A 23,795-nucleotide genomic window follows, 5' to 3' on the forward strand; every position below is an offset into this window, starting at 1 on the left:
TTGATGGAGCCGCTGGCTGAATTATTAGGGTTTATGAATTTGAATAAGGTAGGTCAGGACTCTATGGATAGGAGAGTACTCCGCAGTCATAAATACGGAACGCATTGACTTCATGAGGTCATGCTGAACATACTGTGACAGACGGCAGGGAGGGGTGAGGGGAATAGTAGCTGAAGCAAGATATCCTGCAGCCCGCTGGCTCCACCCCCAAGCCTTATATGGACTTTCTCCTCTAACGAGGATCGTTAAGCAGGCAGTGCTTTGGCTTAAAAGGGGAGAGCAGGCTGCTAGCAAATACAGACAGAATCCGAGTGATATTCTGGGAGAACTGTACCGCTGACGAGGGAAAGGATTTGAACCCCCGCCCCATGGATGTAAATAACCCTAAATAAATGCTCGTTGACTTTGAGGAGTACTCTGTCTATGTGTGGTTGCTCTTCGACCTGGTGGCGTGGAAACCCCACACCCACGCCACGAGCCTGCGACAATACATACAAACGGGCGTGCGTGAAGTAAACGCATGCAAAATGTTGAGATGGACAAACACATACATAGAAGCACACACCCAAACACAGTCCTGTCCAATGCAACTTGTAGAGCAAGGCATTATTACGTTCATGTTATAATATATAATCCCTTTATTTCCAGAGATGAGGGGTCGGATTCCCACTGGGCCACCCAGGCTAAGACGGGATGCGCTGAAGGCATTGTGAGACGGTTTGGATGAAAAACATCCATGAATGGCTTATTCTGTATCCTATGGCTAGACATACAAGAGCCAGACAAAGAAGCACAGACGTGAGAGATATCCTCTTTCTCCGGCTGCTGATGATCTGTCCCATCTTGTCTGCGTTGTGCGCTGAGATGGAGAGAAGGACAGGCTGTCACATCCAACAGGAGAGTGAATAGACTCATCACTCTCACACGTCACCATCTGCTGGGACGAAGCACAGCAGCATGCCACGCTCGGATCTCTTCTGCTCAACGGTCTCAATTCATATTTTATTATATAAACTAAAATGATTGGTGATGTATTATATTATCATACAAGGAATGGAGCTTAGGGAGATAGATTCCCCTAGGTATGGCCGTCATCTGACATGCAGAGTAATAGCGTTTTCCTGTCATGGTCTGACGCTGTAAATCGTCATTAGAACATGATGTTGATTATGTATGCATTATGATATATGCATGATTTTTTTCCTCATTTTTTGTAATTATCCATGTAAACATCCTGAAGTCTTTAATGTCGCTCGGAAACCATCCCCAGTCTTGAACCAGACCTTCAATCACTGGTCTTGTGAACCAGGCCCCTGAACCAGGCCCTCATCACTGGTCTTGTGAACCAGGCCTCTGAACCAGGCCCTCATCACTGGTCTTGTGAACCAGGCCTCTGAACCAGGCCCTCATCACTGGTCTTGGGAACCAGGCCCCTGAACCACACCCCTCCATGGTCTTGAACCAGGACGTGAACCAGACCCCCTCCATGGTCATGAACCAGGACGTGAACCAGACCCCCTCAATGGTCATGAACCAGGACGTGAACCAGACCCCCTCCATGGTCATGAACCAGGACGTGAACCAGACTCACCTCTCTGCCCGTCAGGATGTGGCGGGCCAGCTTGACCTTGGCAAAGTTGCCCTTGCCGATGGTCTTGAGCAGCCGGTAGTTCCCGATGTGCGGCTGCTCGTCGGAGCACAGCGCAATGGAGTTCCGACATCTGGCGCCCAGCGACCGGCTCGACCAACCGGTGCTCTTCTCTGAGCGGCTGGCCGACAAGGAGCTATGCTGCGGGGGGGAGAGAGAGAGAGGGAGAGGGAGAGAGGGAGAGAGGGAGAGGGGTTCAATTTGTATACAAGACGGAATTCTGTGCATCTTCTTTGCATTTGTTATTTGTCAAACAACCCTCTGTCCATCCCTGTTCATTTGTCTTCGCGTCTCCCCTTCAAAATAAAGGCCTGTCCTCCCACTCGCTTTCCACTCAAGCCTCCTTCTTTCTGCGACTGCGACCTTAAGAGACCCCGACCGTGGCTGCGTGGTCCGGAGCCACGCATTCCATACGCGTGAGGAGCTGTGAGGTCATCAATGTGCGACATGACACACAAGTGGTAAGCGTTCAATGACACCGCGCCACTATTCTGTCGCAGAGCACTGAACACACACAAAAAACAAAAAATAGGAAGTATATATAAATGAATTATGTATAAATAGGCAATCTATTCTCATTTAAAGGGACCCTATTATACCACCAGGTGTGAGTGTGATTGGCCATTACACACAGTAGGAAAAATCAGCCTTTTCCTATGCCTTAGCGGCAACACAAGTGGGAGTGTCCACTGCGATGTAATGTTCGATGGATAGATAAGCAACATTTGCTACACTCCACTGGCTAGACTGGTGCACTGATCTATCCCTCCTACATCTAGGTGAACCGTCCCACTTGTGATGTCACCAAGGCACAGGGAAGGGCGGAACGGCTTGTAATGGCCAATCACACGCACACCTGGTGGTATAATAGTGCCCCTTTAACCAATCACACCTGGTGGTATAATAGTGCCCCTTTAACCTCACCCTCTGATGATACTCCTGGATTCCCCGACACTCGTATCCATCTCAAACATGTAACCCAGTTCATTATGCAGATACAAGGTGATAACGCAGTACAGTACAGGAGAACACAGAATTGGATCTGTCGCAATATGTCCTATCACCCTGTCTGTGTACGGTTGGGATGTGTCGGTCGCAACCGATTCGTTACAACGAACGAATCCCGAACGTGAACGACAAGAACTGGTTCCCCAAAACAAGAAGAACTGGTTCTTTGATTCTTTTTTTTAAACATAAACCAAAAATATGGTCACGTAAATAAAATATACAAACGAACAGGGATTCGTCTCCCCGCGACTTATATTGATTGAGTCTACAACGTTCTCAAAGATTCAGCCCATGAGAGGCAGCAATGGTGTTGGAATGGCACCTGGGTAAACCAATGACAAGGCGGTACCGTCGAATATGCGCGCTTTCTGTCTGACGTATCTTGGGTCATACCATTCGACGCGGGGCCACTCATATATCCCCCTACATTTTTTCGAAAATAGACTTGACCTCCATCTGTTTATTGGATAATCGCATTTCCCAATCCCAGGAGTCTTTGCTCCATTCTACGTCAATTTAAGAACAAACAAAGAAATTAAACTGCAGTTCGTATTTTTTATTTATGACCATGAAAGTTCTGTAATGCCTGAACAATGAAGAATTAAATGTAAAGTAAAATAAAATTAGAAATGTAAAACCATGAATGAAATATAGAGAGTAAGCAAGTTGTATAAATATTGGTGGGACGTTTGGTTATACTATATAGTGTATCTTCTCGATTTCCACGGGGTTTAGAGCCTAGAAGTGGTTTAAATTATGCTCACGGCCGTCTCGCGGGGGGGGCGGCAGACACCAAATGACCTAATCTGACGTAACGAACGAATCAAAACGAACGAATCAAATAAACAAATCGTTATAGTGAACTGAACTGAAAGAACTAGTTCCCGGAAAAGAATAATTTTGCCCATCCCTAGTGTACGGTGTTCGGGGAACGAACACATAGCTGACTGAACAGGGCGCATGGCAAGTGCAGGCCCGTGATCAGACAGACAAAAAATGTTGAGCTCAAAGACATACGTGTCTCTTGGAATCCATCTCCACTCCAGCATTGGTTTAATGATGAGAGAAAGGCCCTCAGGTTGAACATAGTTGGTTTTCCATGAACCATTGGCCAGCTCATGACCGGCCTCGAGCCATCGCGACCACGCACACAATGGCATGCTTGTGCATGCATCCGGGCAACAAACATGCGCTCACAACCGCACACACAAAGATAGAGAGATCGAGCGATAGAGCAAGAGGAAGCCCAACAGAGAGAGATTGAGGTCAGATCTCAAGTTGTATTGACTGTTTCACACTGACAGACTTCAAGAGAGGACTTCAAGAGAGGGCAATCAAAAGCAGATTGCATAGGCAAACAACCCCATCTCCATAATGCATCCCACATACATCTCTTCCTAGATCTTCCATCTCTCCAAGTCCTTCGGCGAGATTACGTAGCAACTGTACTTACTTCTCGCTCGTCATTCAGAATCATATCCCTTCCCATCATGCACTGCGGCGTGCATGGCTGGCTCCCATCAAATTATTTATCATCACATACTCATAGGAGATTGCATTCCATCAATATTGTATGACCACATACGTTCAATGTCGCATAATGAATGCCAGCGTAGTCGGCCCCACTATAATATGTTTCATAAACCATATCCCACTGAAACATAATTTAAGGCAACAGCCTCTAATATGAAACAAATTCATCTCATTATGATCTGTTTGAGGACCTGCCGATGTTTGTGTTGATATGATTTAAGCCACTTGAGAAAGGCAACACACATTGATGTTGAAAGTATTGCCTGTGTCTCTCCAGCTGAGAGCAGGCTGGCATGGGTTCAATCCCCTCCCGAAGACTAAAGGTGAGGAGGAGGGTAGGACAGGAGAGGAAGAGATCACGGCCCGAGATTAATTCGGAGCAGGGAAAAGGAGAACACAGAGAAAGAGGACTCCTTCAGAAGTGTGTCAAATCGCCGCTCAATTTCCATCACTGTGGAGATGATCGATTGCGGCCCCACTGCATGCTGGGACTTTTGGACATGTGGACCTATGCACCAAAAACATTTTTTAGCTTGAAATCGATGGGATACAAATGAGTGAGAGCTGTGTGTGAGAACCAATCAAATTCAAGGGCAAAGGAGGGAGCATGGGCGGGAAGCTGGAGGGGACTAGTGATCCGCTGCACTGCACTGGTGGTCGTCACGGAAACACACAGAGACAATGAGACTAGACAGGACACCAGTGATGGCTGACGAATGACTCCTCTGGAAGTTTGGCTTGGCTGTCCGGCCCGTCGCCGTCGGCAACGGTATTGACGCACGGCGCTGCCCGCCGGCCGCCAGTGGCCTCCACGCACTGGGAGCTGAATCATGCGCTGGTTTTCACCCCCTTTTCCCCCGATCCTACGCCATCATCAGCTTTGTTTTATACACGTCTGCCCCCTCTCCTTCTCCCCTCCCCCGCAGAGAGAAACCTACCTCCCCCCCTCCCTCCCTCCCTCCCTCCCTGTTCCTCTCCCCTCCACCCCCTTCTCCTCCACCTCCTTTGTCTGGCCATGGTGTCTTCATTTTTAGAAAACCTCCCAGCAATTTCGGTCCCCATAACACACACACACACACACACACCTCCCAAACACACCCCTCCCCCAGCCACGTTCTCCTTTCAAGGGTAGCAGTCCATCGATTCACCCTCTCTGTCTGATTGCTGTGCGTGTGTGCGCGTGTATTTTGTGGAGCCAAGATGATTTGTAGGTTATTTTACTGTTTAATTGATTGATTCATGAAAAGCCCCTACCAGCCAACACATTAAATAGCCCAATACAATTAAATGTACCCAATGTGTGTGTGTGTGTGTGTGTGTGTGTGTGTGGAGGTGGGGGGTAGGGATCTTGAATTGAAAGACTCCCATCATTCTATTATACAGAGGAGAAACACCCGGAGAGATTGAGGGGGTTTGGGGGGGGGGTGCCGGCTGAAGCGCTAACCGTGTAATTTAAATTAATATCATTTAAATATTCAGCCACGCAGCCGTGCCTTGTCCGTGTCGAGTGAAAACAAACTGTCTACCGTGACAATCCTCTTAGTGGGTGAACTTTCCCCTAAACGCTGTCGCTGTTCAGACCGAAACAGCGCCCGAAAGACCCCTTATTATTATCATCCGTAAATATTCACGATAAACCGCACGCACTAAATGAGACGCATCTCAAGGAGACTTGTTTACTTAACATGAACTATGAGCTACCATTCAACCCATTACGAACTTCATTAACGATTCACACATATTTGCATTTTTCTCATGCTGCGGTTCAGCGTTGTTATTGTGGGATTAAACAAAAGACAACTCCGGCAGCGCTGTTGCCCCGCTCAGAGGGTGAGCCCGACACGATCTGCTGGGTGAGCCTGTTTGTAGCGTGACGGGGGAGAGGGGGGAAAAAAAAGAGGTTCCCAGGGACGACAACACTTCCAAACGCAGAGGCTGGGTTGGGTGAATGGGAGATGAGACGCTTGTGTGTAGAGATACCGGCGTATTGGCGTAGCGTCTGTTTAACAACAATACGAGCATGTGAGCGGGGGTGGACGTCGGACCAGCGGATCAAACCCCCCCCCCCCCACCTGGTGAGCTGGGCTGGAAGCTATGAGATCACAACCTGCTTATAATCCGCCGAAAGAGCACAAATATTGGATTGGGTCGCTTTTTTTTAATAAATACAGATTTATATTTATTTGGGTAATATTCCTCCTCTGTGATTGTTAGAACGGCCCGCCATACATAGACGTGATCGATTCAGCACAGTGTGTCCTCCGTTTAACATCGACCCCATAACAATTATCTTCACCCTTAAAAACTGTTTTCCCGTTTCTTTCCTTCCATTTGTTCCTGATGTGTTCCCCATATCTCTGCTTCCTGGTGGTGACCACTCCCTGGCAGCGGGATCAGGTTTTCCACTGACTGGAAGCACTGGGTCTGCATGTCTCCTCTGATGGTCGATTCCAGACTTCCTTTCAGGGGATTTAAACAAGCAGTACTGTGCTGCATCCTCCACTAGACTAATATACGATAAGATAGTATTCTATAAACCCCTATTCAACACTATAATACAGTAAAGTGTAGACTATACTAACTTTAATAATACACTATACTCGAATAATTCTACACTACAGTGAACTTTAATATTATAAAGCAATGGAATATACTAAACTATATTATACTACACTTAATCCTGTACACACAAGCTATCCTGTGAATTGTAAACGTGAAAAGGTGTAAACATGAACGTGAATGTGAGAGGTTATCTTAAAAATATGAGGTTTGACCGTTTAGAAGACACTCGGAGAGGAGATGCTTTATCACTGCTGCAACTACACAATAACTGGGATACAGAAATGTTCTTCCAGACCACGCCTTGAGGCAGGGGGGCAAGGCTGCAGACCTTCATCTCTGTCTCTCGTGTGTGTGTGTGTGTGTGTGTGTGTGTGTGTGTGTGTGTGTGTGTGTGTGTGTGTGTGTGTGTGTGTATGCATGACGTGGTTCTGTACAGCGATGGTTAACCTTGAGCCATCCTCAGGCAATTCATTTCCCTCTCTCACACACACTCTTTATAATTATACTAAGGCAGTTAAAAATGCAAGTAGAGGCACAATTAACCCTGAAGTGCAGAAGAAAGAATACATCTGCCCACATTGACAATACTAACTGACTTCATATATACACACGTCCACTGAACTGGGCGCGCACACACACTCACACAAAATGTCACGGAGAGCCCAACGCACACTGAAACAAACGGGACGACTTTATCCGAGCACAATAAAGTATATATAAAACACTGCAAACACCCTGGTCACGACACAGTTCACTTCAGAATAAGCGCACTGTGTCGTGACACACCAAGGCCAAGGTCGGAGGCATAGATCAGCCACGCGCCCATCATCCATCTCTGCCATCTTCCAGTCACAAGAGCATGGATGAAGTTTCACATGGAAGATGCGAGGTACACAAAGGGAAAGGAAGCAGTAAGCACGTGTGCGAGCGCACACACACACACACACACACACACACACACACACACACACACACACACACACACACACACACACACACACACACACACACACACACACACACACACACACACACACACACACACACACACACACACACACACACACACACACACAGTGTGAAGGCCAACGCTCATATTTCACCCCAGCTAGCAGGAGCACCACAGAGGGGCACCAGGATATGATGCACTGAGGGAACTTAACCCCCCCGTGTCACTTCCTGTTCTGAGAACGGAGAAGCAACTGACAACAAAGGGTGTCACATGCTCTCCCGCAGCGAACACCAGGCGCTTCCTGCACCACGCTCCGCTCCACCCCATCCATGCTCCACCCTCCACTCACCCCAACCCCAGTTTCCACCCCATCCATGCACCACCCTCCACCCCTACTCCCCACCACGTCTCCTCTCCCTCGGCAGTGAGGTACTTCGGCTGGGCTGACATTATCACTGTGAGCCTACATCCAGCCTTGGCCCAGACTGTTAACGGGTGAAAAAAGGAATAAACTATTGAGGATGTAATTACAGAACTTGTTGTCTGAAAGGATTCATTTGTGTGGGAGTGTGTCAGTTTGTTTGAATATTAATCACTACAAACAGGATTATTATTATTTTTGGTCACTATTGGGGAAAGCTTCCTAGCCAGGGCAGGTGGTATTAACCTGGGTTGAACTAAATAGAGATACAGCAAGGGGAGCTGTCTAACATACGGCTGGAATATAATGGATGACAAAGTGCGGACTGCCCAGTTTCAGGACGCGGGGGAGAGGGAGAGGGGGCTAGTGTAAATCTAAATCATGGCTGATTGATTTACATCACGACATGGACGATGTCAACAATTAACATTGGGTCTCAACAACTTGGCCTAATCCTTAATAGATACTACAGGTAGGCTGTGGACTTCATGGGGGATTGAACTCAGTAGTACCTCCCAGCTGAGAGTAGAACACCCACACCACTACACTAACCCACAGATTCACCGTGTTTTAAAGCAAAGTCTATGTGTAAAACAAATCTCCCTTCATGAAGTCAGCAGTACCACATGATGGGAGCTATCTTGATAGGATGCCACGACCCCTGACGACACATATGGCGGGGCTTTCCATTCACGTACAAGTAGCGTGCGTCTGGAATGCGCGGGTGAGCACATTCCTCTGCCCAGTACAGAACGTCACCATGACTCCAGCAGCTCCAACCACCGAGGCAGGGGGCACCTCTGTTCCCATTGTATGGTGGAGCTCAGGAACAGCTAGCTGTAACACTGTCTCCTGTACAGTGACCAACCAGGCGGCCCCATCGAGATCAGAGGTCTATTCTCCGGTTTTGATCCGATCGGGATGCCCGGGGATTACGGTTGAAAAAACGTGTTGAGGGACACACAAGCTTTTGAAAGTTTACATTCCTCAACAGTCATTATGCAGTCCAGTGTGTGTGTGCGACCAGCTAAGCTACATGCTAGAACTGTCGCACACACTGTCCCTGATATTTGTCCACAGTTAAGGTTGACTGTTCTCTCACTTTTGTGTTTTCCATGAGCAGTCTTCATAGCGATGTACTAGGAATCAAAACATTTGTTAACAATAATACTTAAGATTGAATGGGTGGCAATCAGACCACCACCAGACCCTAGCACCACCACCAGATAGACCCTGGCTCCACCATTAGAACGTGGGACCACCACCAGACAGACCCTGACTCCACCAGACAGATCCGTGCTCTACCACCAGACCCTGTCTCCACCGGAGTCCTGAGGTGGCCCCGCCGGTCAGGAGCCCAGTCGTCAGCAGCAGCCGAGCTTTGGACGGCTGCCATGTTTGGTCCTGCGTGTGCTACCATTCATCCCCGGAGCTGCGGTCATCACAGCACAACTCAGTACGCGGCCTCAGATTTATGCAGCTCTGGAATCAGCTGCAGCCAATTACAGAGCTGAGTCATTCCGTGTCTAGACCCTTCTCTCTCGCTCGCTCTCCTTCTCTGCATCTCTCCTTCAAATCACTCTGTTGAATCCCACTTTCCCAGTCCTCCATGCCTATTTTTTTTAATACAGATAAAAGTTATTATTCAATAATTTGTTTTCTCAACCTCTGCATCGCTCTGTTGACCTTCTCTCTCCCTCTCCTCTATGGCTATGGCTGTAAAGGAAACATGTCTCTCTCCATGTTGGATCCTTCTCTCCCTATATGGTCTGTAGAAGAACTGACTGACATGAAGAAGGACCAACACTCCTTGATTTAGGAAAAGGGTTAGAAACGATGAGCACAATGTCATGAACCCACCACATGAACATCCTTTACAACTGTACTGTTTCCATTCTAGACATAAGCAAACACTGAAAATTATACACATTCTAAAACGAGAATCAGTTCTATAGTGATTACTTGTTTCCATGTCAGCGTGTTGACATTTAGTACTGACACACTTGTTACACTGCTCCTATGAAAACAACACCTGGGGTTAATTTCCTGTATGGATTTCACAACAGGCTATAATTACATCAATTTCTGTTTCCGGTTCGGCCCTCTCTCTCTCTCTTTTGTCTCTTTCATTAACACATACGGCAACTTCTCTTTCTCAATTCCAATAGAGAGGGGGGGTGTGTGTGTGTGTGTGTGTGTGTGTGTGTGTGTGTGTGTGTGTGTGTGTGTGTGTGTGTGTGTGTGTGTGTGTGTGTGTGTGTGTGTGTGTGTGTGTGTGTGTGTGTGTGTGTGTGCACGCGCGCGCCATGCAGGTAAGAGGTTTTGGAAACAGCTAAATAAATAACGCAACAGCAAATCAGGAGCTATTACCCTGTTCGGTACCTCTCAAACCCATTGGCTGGCTGGGAAATGTTCTACACAGGAAGACGGTGTATGCCCAGTGATTCACTGGCTGGAAATAGACAGCTAAACAAAAGACGTGTTCCAACCCCTATTTATACTTTCACACTTGGAGCGAAACCTAACAGGGCTCTTGGAATGTATTCAATATTCATTCAAGCATTTTCAAATTTTAGAAAATTTCCAGACCAAGATTTAGAGAATTATAAAACCGTGACAAAGCTAGAATGTATTGTATGCTTGTATAGTATTGAAGATAGGCAGGACTTATCCTTTGCATCCAAATCCGCTGTCAAATACACGTTACATTTGAGGCTCAAAACTGGGAAAAAAATAATATCAAGATTCAATGCGTCTTTGAGTCTTAGAAAAGCACTTTATAAATCATTATTAAATAACACTACAATCATCAAAAGTTGAGGGTCAATCATATTAAACAAAACGTTGTGAGCTCTGCTGCTGGTGGTACCAGTATCAAGCCCCTGTGACTTAACCATGCAGTACCACATCGGCCATGTAGCCAGCATGTTGAATGTGAGCCACTTCATCACGTCTCAATACACAGTAAACACACAGCAACCCGGTACTCAACCCGGTGACCCGGTACTCCACCCGGCAGCTCTCAACACGCAGGCGGAGACTCGACCCAACAGATGAACAACCTCCCAGAAAATGAAATCATTTCACAGACCCCGGGGATGGAAACAGGCTCTGCAGACGACCCTAAGCAATCTCCCAGGGCAACAGTTCAAACACCTGACTTTAATGTGACGCACACACGCGCGCGCGCACACACGCGCGCGCGCACACACACACACACTGACACACACTATCACTTACAGATGAGATTTGGCTGCGTCGAGTCAAAACTATGAGAAGGCCCACTGACACGCAGAGAGAAAGAGTTGATTCACAGTGTTTGCATAACCCACAGACGTGTCTCTGGGTTACAAGATCCACCCGATTGTGCGTGATGCTTGCCCAATGGCACCTCTTCCCGGTTGTGGTCCGCAAACCCAGCCATGTGGGAGGGGTTTAAAACGGAAAAAAACAGGAAATCTACTATTTTCTAACTTATTTACGAGGATTTAACAAATAATAAACCATGTCATATAAAGCCATAGAAAGTGTTTTAGGATAAATCTCAGAAACCAAGCACCCACCCAGACCGGGGCCTGAGAACAACATAATGAGGGGTCCTGGCTGATGAGTTGAGGTGAATAGAAATAGCAGAGGGACGATGAGAGATGTTATCTTGTGATCCCAGCACTGGCCTTAAGGGAAACAGAGGCGTGTAAAGGGACACCTGAATGGCCAGCAGGAAGACGGAGCCCCCTGAATGGCTAGCAGGACCAGAGAGCCTTTATGTAACGACAGACTGAGGGACCTCACTGTTGTCCATGACGAGTGATTACGTCTCTGGGAATCAGTTCCCACGTGGAGGTGCTTGAGCTAGAAGTGTATGTTTGAACTGTTGGGTATAATCTTTCACAATGATGTTAAAGACGAATGGAGTGCATTTGTTATCGAGTATATGGTATATAACCACTACAGAAAACTATAATGCACAAGCCTCTGACCCACTTTCCAAATGCAACCACGATAGCAACATATACATAACTACTAGACTGTAAAGTAGTTACGCCCATTCGGTTTTATGTGGAGACTTTACTCAATGTCAGCAACCATACTAGAGTTTAAACATCCGACAAAGGAAATCAAAGTGTCTTGAACTTTCACTCCACTGGGAAGTCAATCTGAAAGTGAGTCTGCGGGCGACGTCAACCACTGTTGGCCAGGCTGATGCTGACGAGATGATGTCGCCAAGACATTAGTGCAGAGTGCTCTCGCTGAGATGGTTCCATAAACCGCATGCATGCGGGACTTTTATTTTCTAATGCAGGAAAAATGTCATCTTAAATTGTAGATCAGTTGATATCACCTTTATATTTGGGATACTGCTGGAGACTACAAGAAACAAAACATTTATTATAACCACAAATGGAGAACAAATTTACTTTCCCAGTGTAGTGAAACTAAACACGTCGCCGTGGCTTTTAATTTGCTAATGGTTTATTTTCCGGACACTATGTAGGGGGTTGAGGTGTCCTGATTGACTAACTTGGCTAAGTGGACAGTAGCTAATGCCATATTAAACTCCTCCCCCCTGTTCCCTGATTACCATCTCAACGTCAACATGACCTGGAGCGCAGCAATTAAAGAGAAAGCGGCCCAGCTGCGAAGCAATTAAAAGGTTAATTCCTTCTAGAACAGTTCACCTAGGCGCGCCTACAATCACATGTAACCTGCATACGCCCAAGGACAGTCTCCTTCAGCAGGATTAGCGTTTGGTTCAAGGTTCCTCTGCAGTTACCGTGTGCAAGAAGAACTCCAGGTACCGTCCTAGCTGCATCCATCCACGTCAGTACACGTTTAGTGACATTGTACATTGCAGGCAATGGCGCGGGAGAGGGCCCCGACGGTGACGGCTCAACCAACGCGCCAGGCCGGAAGGCAGAACCCTGGAATCAAAGCGCCGAGCCCGAGCCACGCAAAGGCCTCCCAAAGGTCTCCCCACATCAAACGGCGGCTCCTTTAGTGGCAGGCCGACAGGATTCGTTTAAAGCCAGCGAGGCGTTGGATCACACGCCCTGGGCTGTTTACAGCCCGGTTTCCAGGTGAACGCGAGGGGGGGGGACGGGACGTCGGGCACCAGAGAAGCATGCCCAGGCTTTGGTTGTGACACGTCAGGGGCTGCAGTCCCTGGCAAGTGCAGTGAGCGCGAGAGCGAGAGAGCGAGTCTACCTCACACTTTAGGGGACCACACATGGACATGTCGAGAAGATGCGTCACTTTATGCACACACACACACACACACACACACACACACACACACACACACACACACACACACACACACACACACACACACACACACACACACACACACACACACACACACACACACACACACACACACACCTCCCCAGAGTGTATCTCACCCTACTTCACACCTCTCACTCACATTCTGTCCTCCCCAGAGTGTATCTCACTCTACTTCACACCTCTCACTCACATTCTGTCCTCCCCAGAGTTTCTCACTCTACTGCACACCTCCCACTCACATTCTGTCCTCCCCAGAGTGTATCTCACTCTACTGCACACCTCCCAGTCACATTCTGTCCTCCCCAGAGTGTATCTCACTCTACTGCACACCTCTCTTACTCACATTCTGTCCTCCCCAGAGTGTCTCTCAAGTCTACTGCACATGCCTTAGGGGTGACTTCAAACGTTGTCAAAACATCAGCAATATCAATTGATTCCCATACTGCAGCATCCGAGCAAAAAACCGATGCACGCAGCAGGTAACCGTTACTGGAAACATACAAGCCGAAGGAAATACACTTTTTTGACGTTGACTGTACTCACTCCACAGCTCAAACCAACCTTGGTCACATAACAAGGAAATGCAGACAGCTTCCCGGAAAACTCCAGGTCAAAAGGACCCGAGGATTTATGAGATCATCAGGCAGAAGACAACAGCACATAAAAGCGAATGGTAGGGCAGGGCTTGGTTTGGGGGCAGATGTGATGTTATTCACGTGGTTGATACCGGTGACGGAAGCGGGGTCAAGAGTGGATCAGGGAGACGGGAGAGGAAAGAGAGGAGGGGTGGGGTGGAGGACCGGATGGAAGACAGAACAATGTTAATATCGGAAACGCAGTCGTCTCGTCGGGTTTGCCCGCTCTAATACTCCAACTAACCAGACAGTCATTAGTGAGAAACGAGAGAAGCAACAGGAAGAGGTTGTTTTTCTGTTTGAGTTGTGCAATGTTTTCAGTTGAAGGGACTTGCAGGGGACTTCTTAACATGCAAAGATACACAGCTTGCCTGGCACTGTCCTCTCTTCAAACCCTTACAACTGGTGTCCGGCCTCATGCTCAAGCAGACCCCAGCCTACAGCCTACAGCGTCTGGAGGGAACAATGGCCCAGCCACAGGGTTGGTATCAGCAGATACCCTGATGAGAGACGGTGCTGGTGGCCTTGGATTGACAGCGTTTAGCCTGCGTTACAGCTCTGTGTTCGGGAAGGGCTGGGGAGGTATTCCCACTGGATGGGTCTCCTGAAGCACCACAACTGTCTCACTTGCCTAGATTTTTTGGTGTTTAAAGAAGTAAATTAGTGATTTGTTGGATTTTCTATTGGGAAGTATCGCACTTTCATAAGCTTTGGCAATTCACACCTGTTTTTTTGTTTTACTGTTGTAATGGGACACATCTAAAGAGTGTTTAACTACACATAAATCCTCTACGGGCCTCTGGGGCTAACAAGGTCGGTGAACCATTCAGGGATAGCCAACTGCTCTTGTTCAGATCGGCCTATACTAAGCTAACGTTATTAACGTTAATGAAGGAGTTAGGAAGGAAAAACGAAGACAAATGCACACACTCTCTTTCACATCTGTGCGAGAGCATGTTCAGCAGGTTACAGCAAGGAGAGAGTTGGCAAACTGCGAGATTCTAACAAAAGCGTGTGCGTCAGCGTGTCATTTGCATGTATGTGTCTGTGATCGTTCGAGTGGCTAGAAAGGAGGGGGGGTGTAGGGGACCCCTTTGGTTGCCATGGTGAGGTAGCTAACAAGAGTGTTGTGTGATTGAAAGAGAAGAGCGATGGTGCCCCTGCCTTGCTCCTCTCCTAACACCATTCGAGAGAGAGACAGAGACAGAGACAGACATAGACAGAGACAGAGAGAGACTACATGTAACCCCTCTCACAGATAACACACACCAACCCCATATTTCACCATTCACAACAGAAGAGAATAGAAATAGCTAAAGAATAGCAGAATGCAATGTTCACTGACGATGCAATGCACACACTATGAAAACAGTGATGCCAGAGAGTTGAGAATTGATCCAACACATTGGTGTTGTCCAACACAAGCAGCAGGCCTAATAAGCATGTCGGATGTCGGCTATTTGATACGCAATCGTCCGCTAGACAGGGCCTTCCACCAGACAGTCCAGGTGTGTCAGCCTCACACCTCCCGGTCTGGTCGGCTCCACAGCCAGAGCAGAGGAAGAGGCAGCCTGCAGCAGTACCACGCCCACTCAAAGGTCGACAAGAGCCCGATGCTGCCCAAATGCCCTTGAGCAAGGGCAATTAAAAAGATCCAGACGTCCACACCCACAACCTGCTGTGGCATTGGACGGCACTGTAGGCTGATTGATTAGTTCTGAGCCGGGGCCCGTCCCTTCGCTGAGAAGACGGACAAGGGGGTAAATGCTAGGCTGACACAACAGATTTGACACACCTGTGTTTCCCCCCCGAGTAGGACGAGAGAGAGGGAGAGAGGGTTTGGTAGGTGTGAAATAGATGAAGACAGGAATGAGGAGCGTTAAGGAGGGACGACAGAGGAAGGATAGATTATTGGCAGGGAATGGCTGGAAAGGGGGATCGGCAGAGTGTAGGGTGAACAGATAGATGTCATGGGTGCAGGGATTGATGTGTGGAGAGGGGTGAATGGGGGATGGATAAAGGTTGCAGGATAGGCGGGGTCGCAACCTGATTAAAGAGAGGAATGAGTGGGTGTGGACCTGCTCGGGCGGTCTTACATCAGATGCATTAATTATTGATCGTAAGGCAGCTTCAGCTTCTTGTGGGGAAGCACACATGCGCAATAGAGACACCGGCTATCGACTGTGAAGATGTTTTTTTCGCAACTCATTCATTGATGAACATTTTGTGCCCTTTTCTTCATGCATGTGCGTCTTCCAAATATGCAAGCTATGGTCCCTCATATGCGGTACACTACACCACACCGTCCCCGCCACACTTGAACACAATGCAATCAGTAATCAACCGATTATTTGGCCCCTTTAAAAGACGCCCCAGCAGAATTACAGGACAGATTAGCGGGCCAGTGTTTTTTCGCGTTGTATTATCGCCGCTAAATGCAGCCAGAAAAAAAGACAACAGAAGGACAAGCAAATAAGTGAAGTTGTGCAATACGAAATGATCAGCCAAACAACACCCCGATTTCAACTCACATGATCCGAGGTCCGCTCGATACCGGGCAGTGCTGTGCGTGAAGACATTGTCCCTGAGTGATCTTCACCGTCTCTGGTCGGTTAGGATCGGATGTTTTTCCCGGGATTAGGACAGCACCCTGGATATAGAGTTGGCTTTGGCCGCAGAGCAGCAGCAGTCTTGCCAAGCAGGCTGTCGCTGTTCCTGGGGGCAAAATATGCCTCTCTTCGCCGGTTGAAACCGGGGTTTTAAAAATGAGCTATTGGTGGGTTTCTTGTAAAACAATCTCCATCATCGTGTTGGATAAAAGCGACAGCGATCACCGAGAAGTGATGCAGCGAAAAGAGCGGTGCAACCGGCTATACATTGGCGTTATATCCACTTCATGGCTGCCCGGTGTCGGTGGGAGAGAGGCTTCCCAGACCGTTGTAGTCTCATCTTGGAATAATAATAATAAATAAATTACAAACCTACCGATAGGTTTCGTTTCCCAGTCGTTATCGTACCATTTCGGTTGCTATTATTCAGACAGCTTTTCAAGTACCTTCAGAGAAAGGGGAAGCTACATAGTTGAGTGTTGAACCGATGTGAACAACATCGATGGAGACAAAAACGCACAAGGAGGACCCGCTTCGACCATGGACGCGGAGTTAAGAAAATGTATTTAGGTGGACAAAGACGCCGATGCGTCCGAAATCAAGCGCTCCCTGGCAAAAAGTAACAGCACCAGAAGTACCGATCAACATCTCTCCCCGTGGAGGAACACAAGGCCCGGAGAAATCAATGACTGGGGGGCAAAACTGCCGATAAAGAACCGACGGATGTACAGTGACCTTCTCGTATTATAAAACCCATAGCCGTGGCTTCGCTTTAAAAAAGAGAAAGAATTACATGCGCTACAACTCAATTAGCTTAGCCGCATGGAAATCAAAACAAACATGTTTCCTGTGTCAGAAACATATTCATTGAACTATTAAAAAAAAACAGCATCCCTCGGAAAAGAACTGGCGACCGTGACAAGAGCCGGAGGGAGGGACGTCAACGGGAATAATAGGCAGGGCTGCAGCTTCTGTGCCTTCCCGCACACACACACACACACACACACACACACACGCTCGCATACTCACTCTCTCGCTTGCGCGCGCACATAAACATACACACACCGGCACGCACACACATACACGCACACACCCTTCCCCCATTTTCTTAAAGGCACAATCGCACAATTCAATAGCGGCAGAACGCTGTGTGGAGTGTGTCAATAATATCGCCGGGAGCTGAACAGAACTGACTACAAAGTTAACCTTTATTGGGTCAGGTATTCTGCTCAATGTTTGGATGGGTTGAGACAAGCCCCGATGTTGTTTACTTTAATGTAGGCATACTTTTACATGTATTCATGAGGCAGACGCCTTTATGCAAAGTGAGAGGGATTACAATCAAAGCATACCAACCAGGACATTCCAGTTTTTTTGTATGTATAGCCACTGCTTATAAATCCGCCATCGCTAAGTTCGCAGCTGTCACTCTCCTGTCAGAGACAACAGCATTGTGATATTAAAATAATAAATCAACATGATGAAGTTCATCACGACACAGACACACATGATGTAATATTGCTGACAACGACAGCACACCCAAACAACATTTTGGGTTTGTCTCATCATCCACAGGGAAGGGATTTGGAACATGGCGTAACCATGGTTACCGACGCGGACCCATGGTACCCATGGGAAAACTAAACAAGAATCTGGGGGGGGGGAACCTCATGCTAGGTTGAGGTGAAACGAGTTGAGGACGTATAGGATGTATATGGGCGGGGCACCGGGGAAATAGGAGCTATAGGAGGCTAGTGCCCAAGGCCACAGAGACACAGTTCATCAATACTGATATCTGCATTAAAATTGCAAATAAGCACATTGCTATTGTAAAGTGAGCCATGTTTTCAGTGTTACAGGTCACACACACACATGTTTCAATCAAATCAATCGATCCATCAATCATCGGCTACCACACGATCGCGCAATAAATATATAACATTAATGGCAGCTATACAAAAATAGAACCCACTAAATAAATAACAATTCCAACAGACCAGCATAGCTAATATTCAAAGACCAACTTTCCCACCTCAAGGGTCCAACCCCTGAATTTTGACCCCCCCCCCCCCCCCCCCCCCCCCCCCAGACACCCCTAACTGACTGCCAGCCAATAGAAGCCTCACCTGCACGGATCTGCTTCGAACAGATCTGATCCAGGGCCTCATCCTTCCGTAAAGATGTTCCCTGATCCAAGACGTTCCCGTGTTCTACAAGTTCCCGTTGCTGGAGGTTCCCGGTCCTAGAGGTCCCCTGGTTCAAGACGTTTCCGGGCCTTGACGTTCCTGGGCCTACACGCTCCAGGTCCTAGAAGCTCCAGGTCCTAGAAGTTTTCCAGTCTCAGACGTTCGAGGTCCTCCCAGATGTTTCGAATCCTTGACGTTCCTGTCCTTGGCAGTTCCCAGTCCCAGACGATCCCAGTCCAAGGATGTAGGGTTTCAGTTGGCAGAGAGGACTCAACGGTGGATCGGAGAGCCCTAGCAGCAGCTGGTGGGTACAGACAAAGAGAGGGCACCTAATTCAGACTGACTGTGTTGCTGTTGGTTTGCCAAACCCCAGACCAGCTGAAGCGGACAGGGTCGATACTGGGAAAGAACATCTCGCTGGGTACTGCGAAACGCCAATGATTTTAGCTCTGTCCCCGCACACATATCCATCCAGCCATCCATCGCAGGCCCAATCTGTTCCACAGGACCCAGATTCCGGCCAACTCTAGCTAAGCCAATTAGAGGCAGAGGCAAAACCTGATGTGGAATCATCAATAAGTATAATGGAGTATGGAAAAGATGGAGGGTAGGGCCGGACACTGTGGCTGCTTTCACTTATTGAATATGTATGTGTGTGTGTGTGTGTGTGTGTGTGTGTGTGTGTGTGTGTGTGTGTGTGTGTGTGTGTGTGTGTGTGTGTGTGTGTGTGTGTGTGTGTGTGTGTGTGTTTGTGTGTGTTTGTGTGTGTGTGTGTGTGTGGACAGATGGGAGGGTGGGTAATGATTTTGTGTTCTGGGTAGGACATGGGAGATTGATCCAGGCATTTCTGTTGTTCTTGCTGTCCTGGGAACATGCGCCAACACGCACACGTCACTCACCCCAACCCCATTTTTAATAGGTCTTATTGAGACACGAACCTACTGTGTTGTCACATTATTAATGCTAGCAATGCAATATTTTTTTCTATTGATTTACGCTGTTTGTTATAACAGCCACCTTATAGCCGAGCAGTTATATTAAGTAAATTAGGTGGCTGTCTACTATGTCCAATGTTGTATTTGTGTGTCTCTACAACGTGGTCCCACGCAGAGCTAACCTTAGTCCCTTTAATCCTAAATGGATTAACGTTTAGAACCAACGTAGGCCACACGACCTGATGCCAATCACCTCTCAGCGGGACAGAAAAAGCTCCAACCGTCATTATGCTAAACCATAAAATTACCACTTAAAGCATTTTTTTTTTTAAATTACCGAACCTAAACAGATACAATTCTTACGAAGTAAATTGATAATGGACGACGTTCAGGTGATGAGTATTTAACTTTATTTACTCACCACATCACACCAACTATCACCACGGTCCTGGCAATCCCAGAAACGGTGGGAAAGTAAGTAAATCCCTGAAATAAAGTCCTTCAAACCTTTACACAACACGCTGCTGTCTCCTTCTTTTCAAACTAGGCGTGGGATATGCTTGAGGGAATTGTTTGTTGTTGGGCCGGTTGATTAGTGTAATGCTGTTAAGAAATAATGCAGTGTCATCCTAATCGCTGCATACCCGGTCTATAAGTGACACTGCCATCTACTGGGGAATAAATACCACTAATAACGCGCACTCATTTTCATGCCGATAGTCGCTTCTCTTATAAATGCTACATGAAACAGCAATTCCCATGGAGTGGACATAGGAAAAACACCAACACATACCTGATAGACAATATATATTGTGAGGAACATCTTCAGTGAAAACCAGATCTGTTCTTTAAAAGCAACTTGTCACAGCTATTCCAAAACTATTTTGAGTGTTCAGCCTCACACAAGATAGCACAAATTATAGTGGATTGTAAAAAAAAAAAAAGCAGAAGAAAGAAGCACCAAATAAGTCAGTTTGAAGTCTTTTACTTTTTTTTTCTTCAGTTTTACTATAATCTTTTCAAAAGTCTAAACATATTATTGCCTGTTGTACTTCTGTATCACAGAAATACTTGGCCACGAAAAAATATTATAAGGGAGGATTTCCCGATATGGACCAATTTTAGACAGTTTTGACAACAAATATATTCTTTAGTGTTCATTTTAATGTGCCATTCATTAGCGTTCACATGAAATTACACTTGGTTACAAGTTCGCTTATTAACCTTTACATTCTTTAGTTTTTTAGTATTTTAATTTATGGATGTTTCCTAAATTTGTTTATTGAAAAACAATCCATAAACCTCTAATATGTCTGTGTTTTGTGAAGCATTTTAAATGCTAAATTAGTCACCAAAGTCAGTAACGATGACAAATACTTTGACCATCTACTCGATCAATTTCCCAGTAGACAATTGTCCCAGCCAGTACACAGTTCATGGAAAAGAGTCTCACCCTACAGCCCAATATCTCTACATAATGGTCTGTTCCCCCATCATCATAAACACACAATACTCAGCTCCCGTCTCATCAGTTGGAGCACTCTTCTGTTCCAGTGAGGAAAGCCTGTCGGCCATCTTGTGTTGAGGTATCTCTGCCCATATGTTCCTTGTTCCTCGGTAATCATGTCCAGTGTGGTCACCCTCATAAAACCCCTCTCATCCCCTGGCTGGCTCCACTCTATTGATTTTCACGGAACTATTTTTATCAAGTGTGTAAAAATTTGTCAGTGAGTCAGACCCATCATAAACCAATAGCACGATAAATAATAAACCAACGGAAGTTCTTAACTGTTGATCTGATAGAAAATGAAAAAGGTGAGGCACACATTCAGTTTTACGGTAAGGACGACTGCCGTGCTAAACACCTACAGTCTGGTAGGCTAAAACAACAATAGACTTCTTTAAAATACAAAAGGAATCTAAGATCCAGAGTTTAGTCAGTAACAATGTGCAATCCCTGTCTTCTTCTGAAACTATAGATGACCTTGTTTGTTTGATTACTCTTTGCAACACTGCGGATTCACACAGCAAGGAGGCGATTCATCTGCCACGCTCATCTCCACCATGTGCACTTTTACCACCATCAAAGGTACAACAGAACCAACTCTGCCACGTTGAAGGAAGCTTGCAGTGAGGAGAAAAGCAGGGCTCCCTTATTGAACCACAGAGGCTCTCATCCACTCATATGTCCGCCATTCACTCTTCATCATCCGTCCACTCACTTTCCATCCGCCCAACCGTCTGTCCATCCGTCCGTCCATACAGCCATCCGGTTTTACCAGCTACATTTGCTTCCCCCTTGTGTCCGTTCGGTTGAGTTTCAGTTGAGTAGAGACCTTGTGGTCCTTGAGGTTGCGCAGGTAGGCGAAGCTCTTGCCGCACTTGTCGACATGTACTGCTTCTGTCCCGTGTGATCTGCGGGGGCCTTCAGGCTGTTGCCCTGGTTGAAGCGGCGGCCGCACTGCTCGCAGCTGAAGGGCTTCTCGCCCGTGTGGATGCGCTGGTGGCGGTTCAGGTTGCCGAGTTGCTGAAGCATTTGCCGCAGGTGGCGCAGCTGAACGGCTTCTCCCCGTGTGGACCACCTTGGAGCGAACAGGGAGGGAGACATGGAGGAGAATTCGTCAATGCATTGGATTTTTCTAGACCTCTGTGAAGACATGGTTGGTGGGAATTAAAGCGCAACAAACACACTCAAATTAATTAAATTATTTTGATGAAATAAATCCATCTCCCAACTGTCAGCTATGCTCTTTAGAAACCACAGGAACCTTGTTCACATGGTCTGGGATTGCCCTGGTGTCAGAGGACTTTGGAGTATGGTGTCCAACAGAATGTCTGTAGTGCTGGAGCGTACCGTCCCCTGCTCCCCAACTGTCCTATTGCTGAACGATTTCACTGGTCTGGATCTTTCTTTGATGCACCAACGTTGGTTTCTGGTAGGCCTTACTGCTGCCAAAAAGCTTATAGCACAGAGATGGAAAGCACCTCATGCTTTATCTAATCAACACTGGGTGAACACAGTTATAGATCTGGCTGAGTTAGAGAAATCTGTGGCCAGCGTGCATGGCACGCAGCTAAAAACATCAACTTGTGGTCATCCTTTATCGTTAGTATGTTGGGGGAGTAGCCATGATTTACTTTCCTTCTTCTACTTTTTTTACATCTGTTATCCGAAATTTCTGACTCAGACTTAACAACTCTACTGAGCTGTTCAGATGAATGATTTTTTCTAGGTGGGGGGACAGGACCTGTGTGTGTGTGTGTGTGGGGGAGGGGGGGGGGGGTGCGTGTTGATGAATGTTGTGTGTTCTCATTTGGTATGTGTAACTGTTAATGTCAAATGTTGTCTTATTTGCGTTTATGCCTTATTGGTGTATGTTGTCTTATTTGTGTTCAGGTGAAATGTAGTATGTTGTCTTATTTGTGTATATGCCTAATTGTTTTCTATGTCTATCTGTTTGTTGTATAAATCATAAAATAAAAAATTGATCACAAAAAAAACACACTCAAATCTGGTATGATGAAACAGCACCATCTACTGATGAGTGCTGTTTCCAGGACTAATTCAGTCGATCATATTAGAAATTGAAATTGTATTATTATATCATGTTAAATTACGCTGGATCATGTGCCTGTAGTTGGATTATAGTGTTTGGTGTGCATTAAAAGTGGAACAATACTTGATGTATTTCCTAGGGTTAGCCCATCGATCAGGCCCCGCCCACTGGTGCGACTTCAGGCTGCTGTGCTGCGTGAACATCGGCCGCAGATGGCGCAGGAGAAGGGCCGCCCCGCTGTGCGTCTTCTTGTGGATCTTCAGGTAGCTGGCCGACTTGAAGCTCTTCCGCACAGGCCGCAGCTGTTGGGCCTCTCACCGTGTGGTGCTGGTGGGCCGCAGCTCCGAGACCGAGCCCAGCCGCACGCCGCACAGCACGCACGCGCACGGGAGCCCGGCGGCCGTGCGTCTGCAGGTGGGCGCGCAGCGAGTCCACGCAGCCTGCACGGCGCACGCCACGCACG

General features: G+C 47.1%; 1 protein-coding gene across 2 annotated transcripts in view; it reads right to left on the reverse strand.

Moving 5' to 3' along the window:
• The window catches only part of mark4b (MAP/microtubule affinity-regulating kinase 4b), a 42,429-nt gene extending 21,837 nt beyond the window's left edge, over positions 1 to 20,592 (reverse strand). The window contains exons 1-3 of one of the 2 annotated variants that reach the window (XM_056610901.1): positions 20,197 to 20,592; positions 18,781 to 19,141; positions 1,592 to 1,789 (exon numbers count right to left, since the gene is read on the reverse strand). In XM_056610901.1, coding sequence (XP_056466876.1) covers positions 1,592 to 1,789; positions 18,781 to 18,822 — 240 coding nt within the window. In that variant the 5' untranslated portion in view covers positions 18,823 to 19,141; positions 20,197 to 20,592. Of the gene's footprint in view, positions 1 to 1,591; positions 1,790 to 16,576; positions 17,684 to 18,780; positions 19,142 to 20,196 lie in introns of those variants that run through there. The other variant, XM_056610900.1, reaches the window with a different exon arrangement.
• Positions 20,593 to 23,795: the final 3,203 nt, after the last annotated feature.

This window comes from Gadus chalcogrammus, chromosome 16, assembly GCF_026213295.1.
Source record: "Gadus chalcogrammus isolate NIFS_2021 chromosome 16, NIFS_Gcha_1.0, whole genome shotgun sequence".
Taxonomy (NCBI): domain Eukaryota; kingdom Metazoa; phylum Chordata; class Actinopteri; order Gadiformes; family Gadidae; genus Gadus; species Gadus chalcogrammus.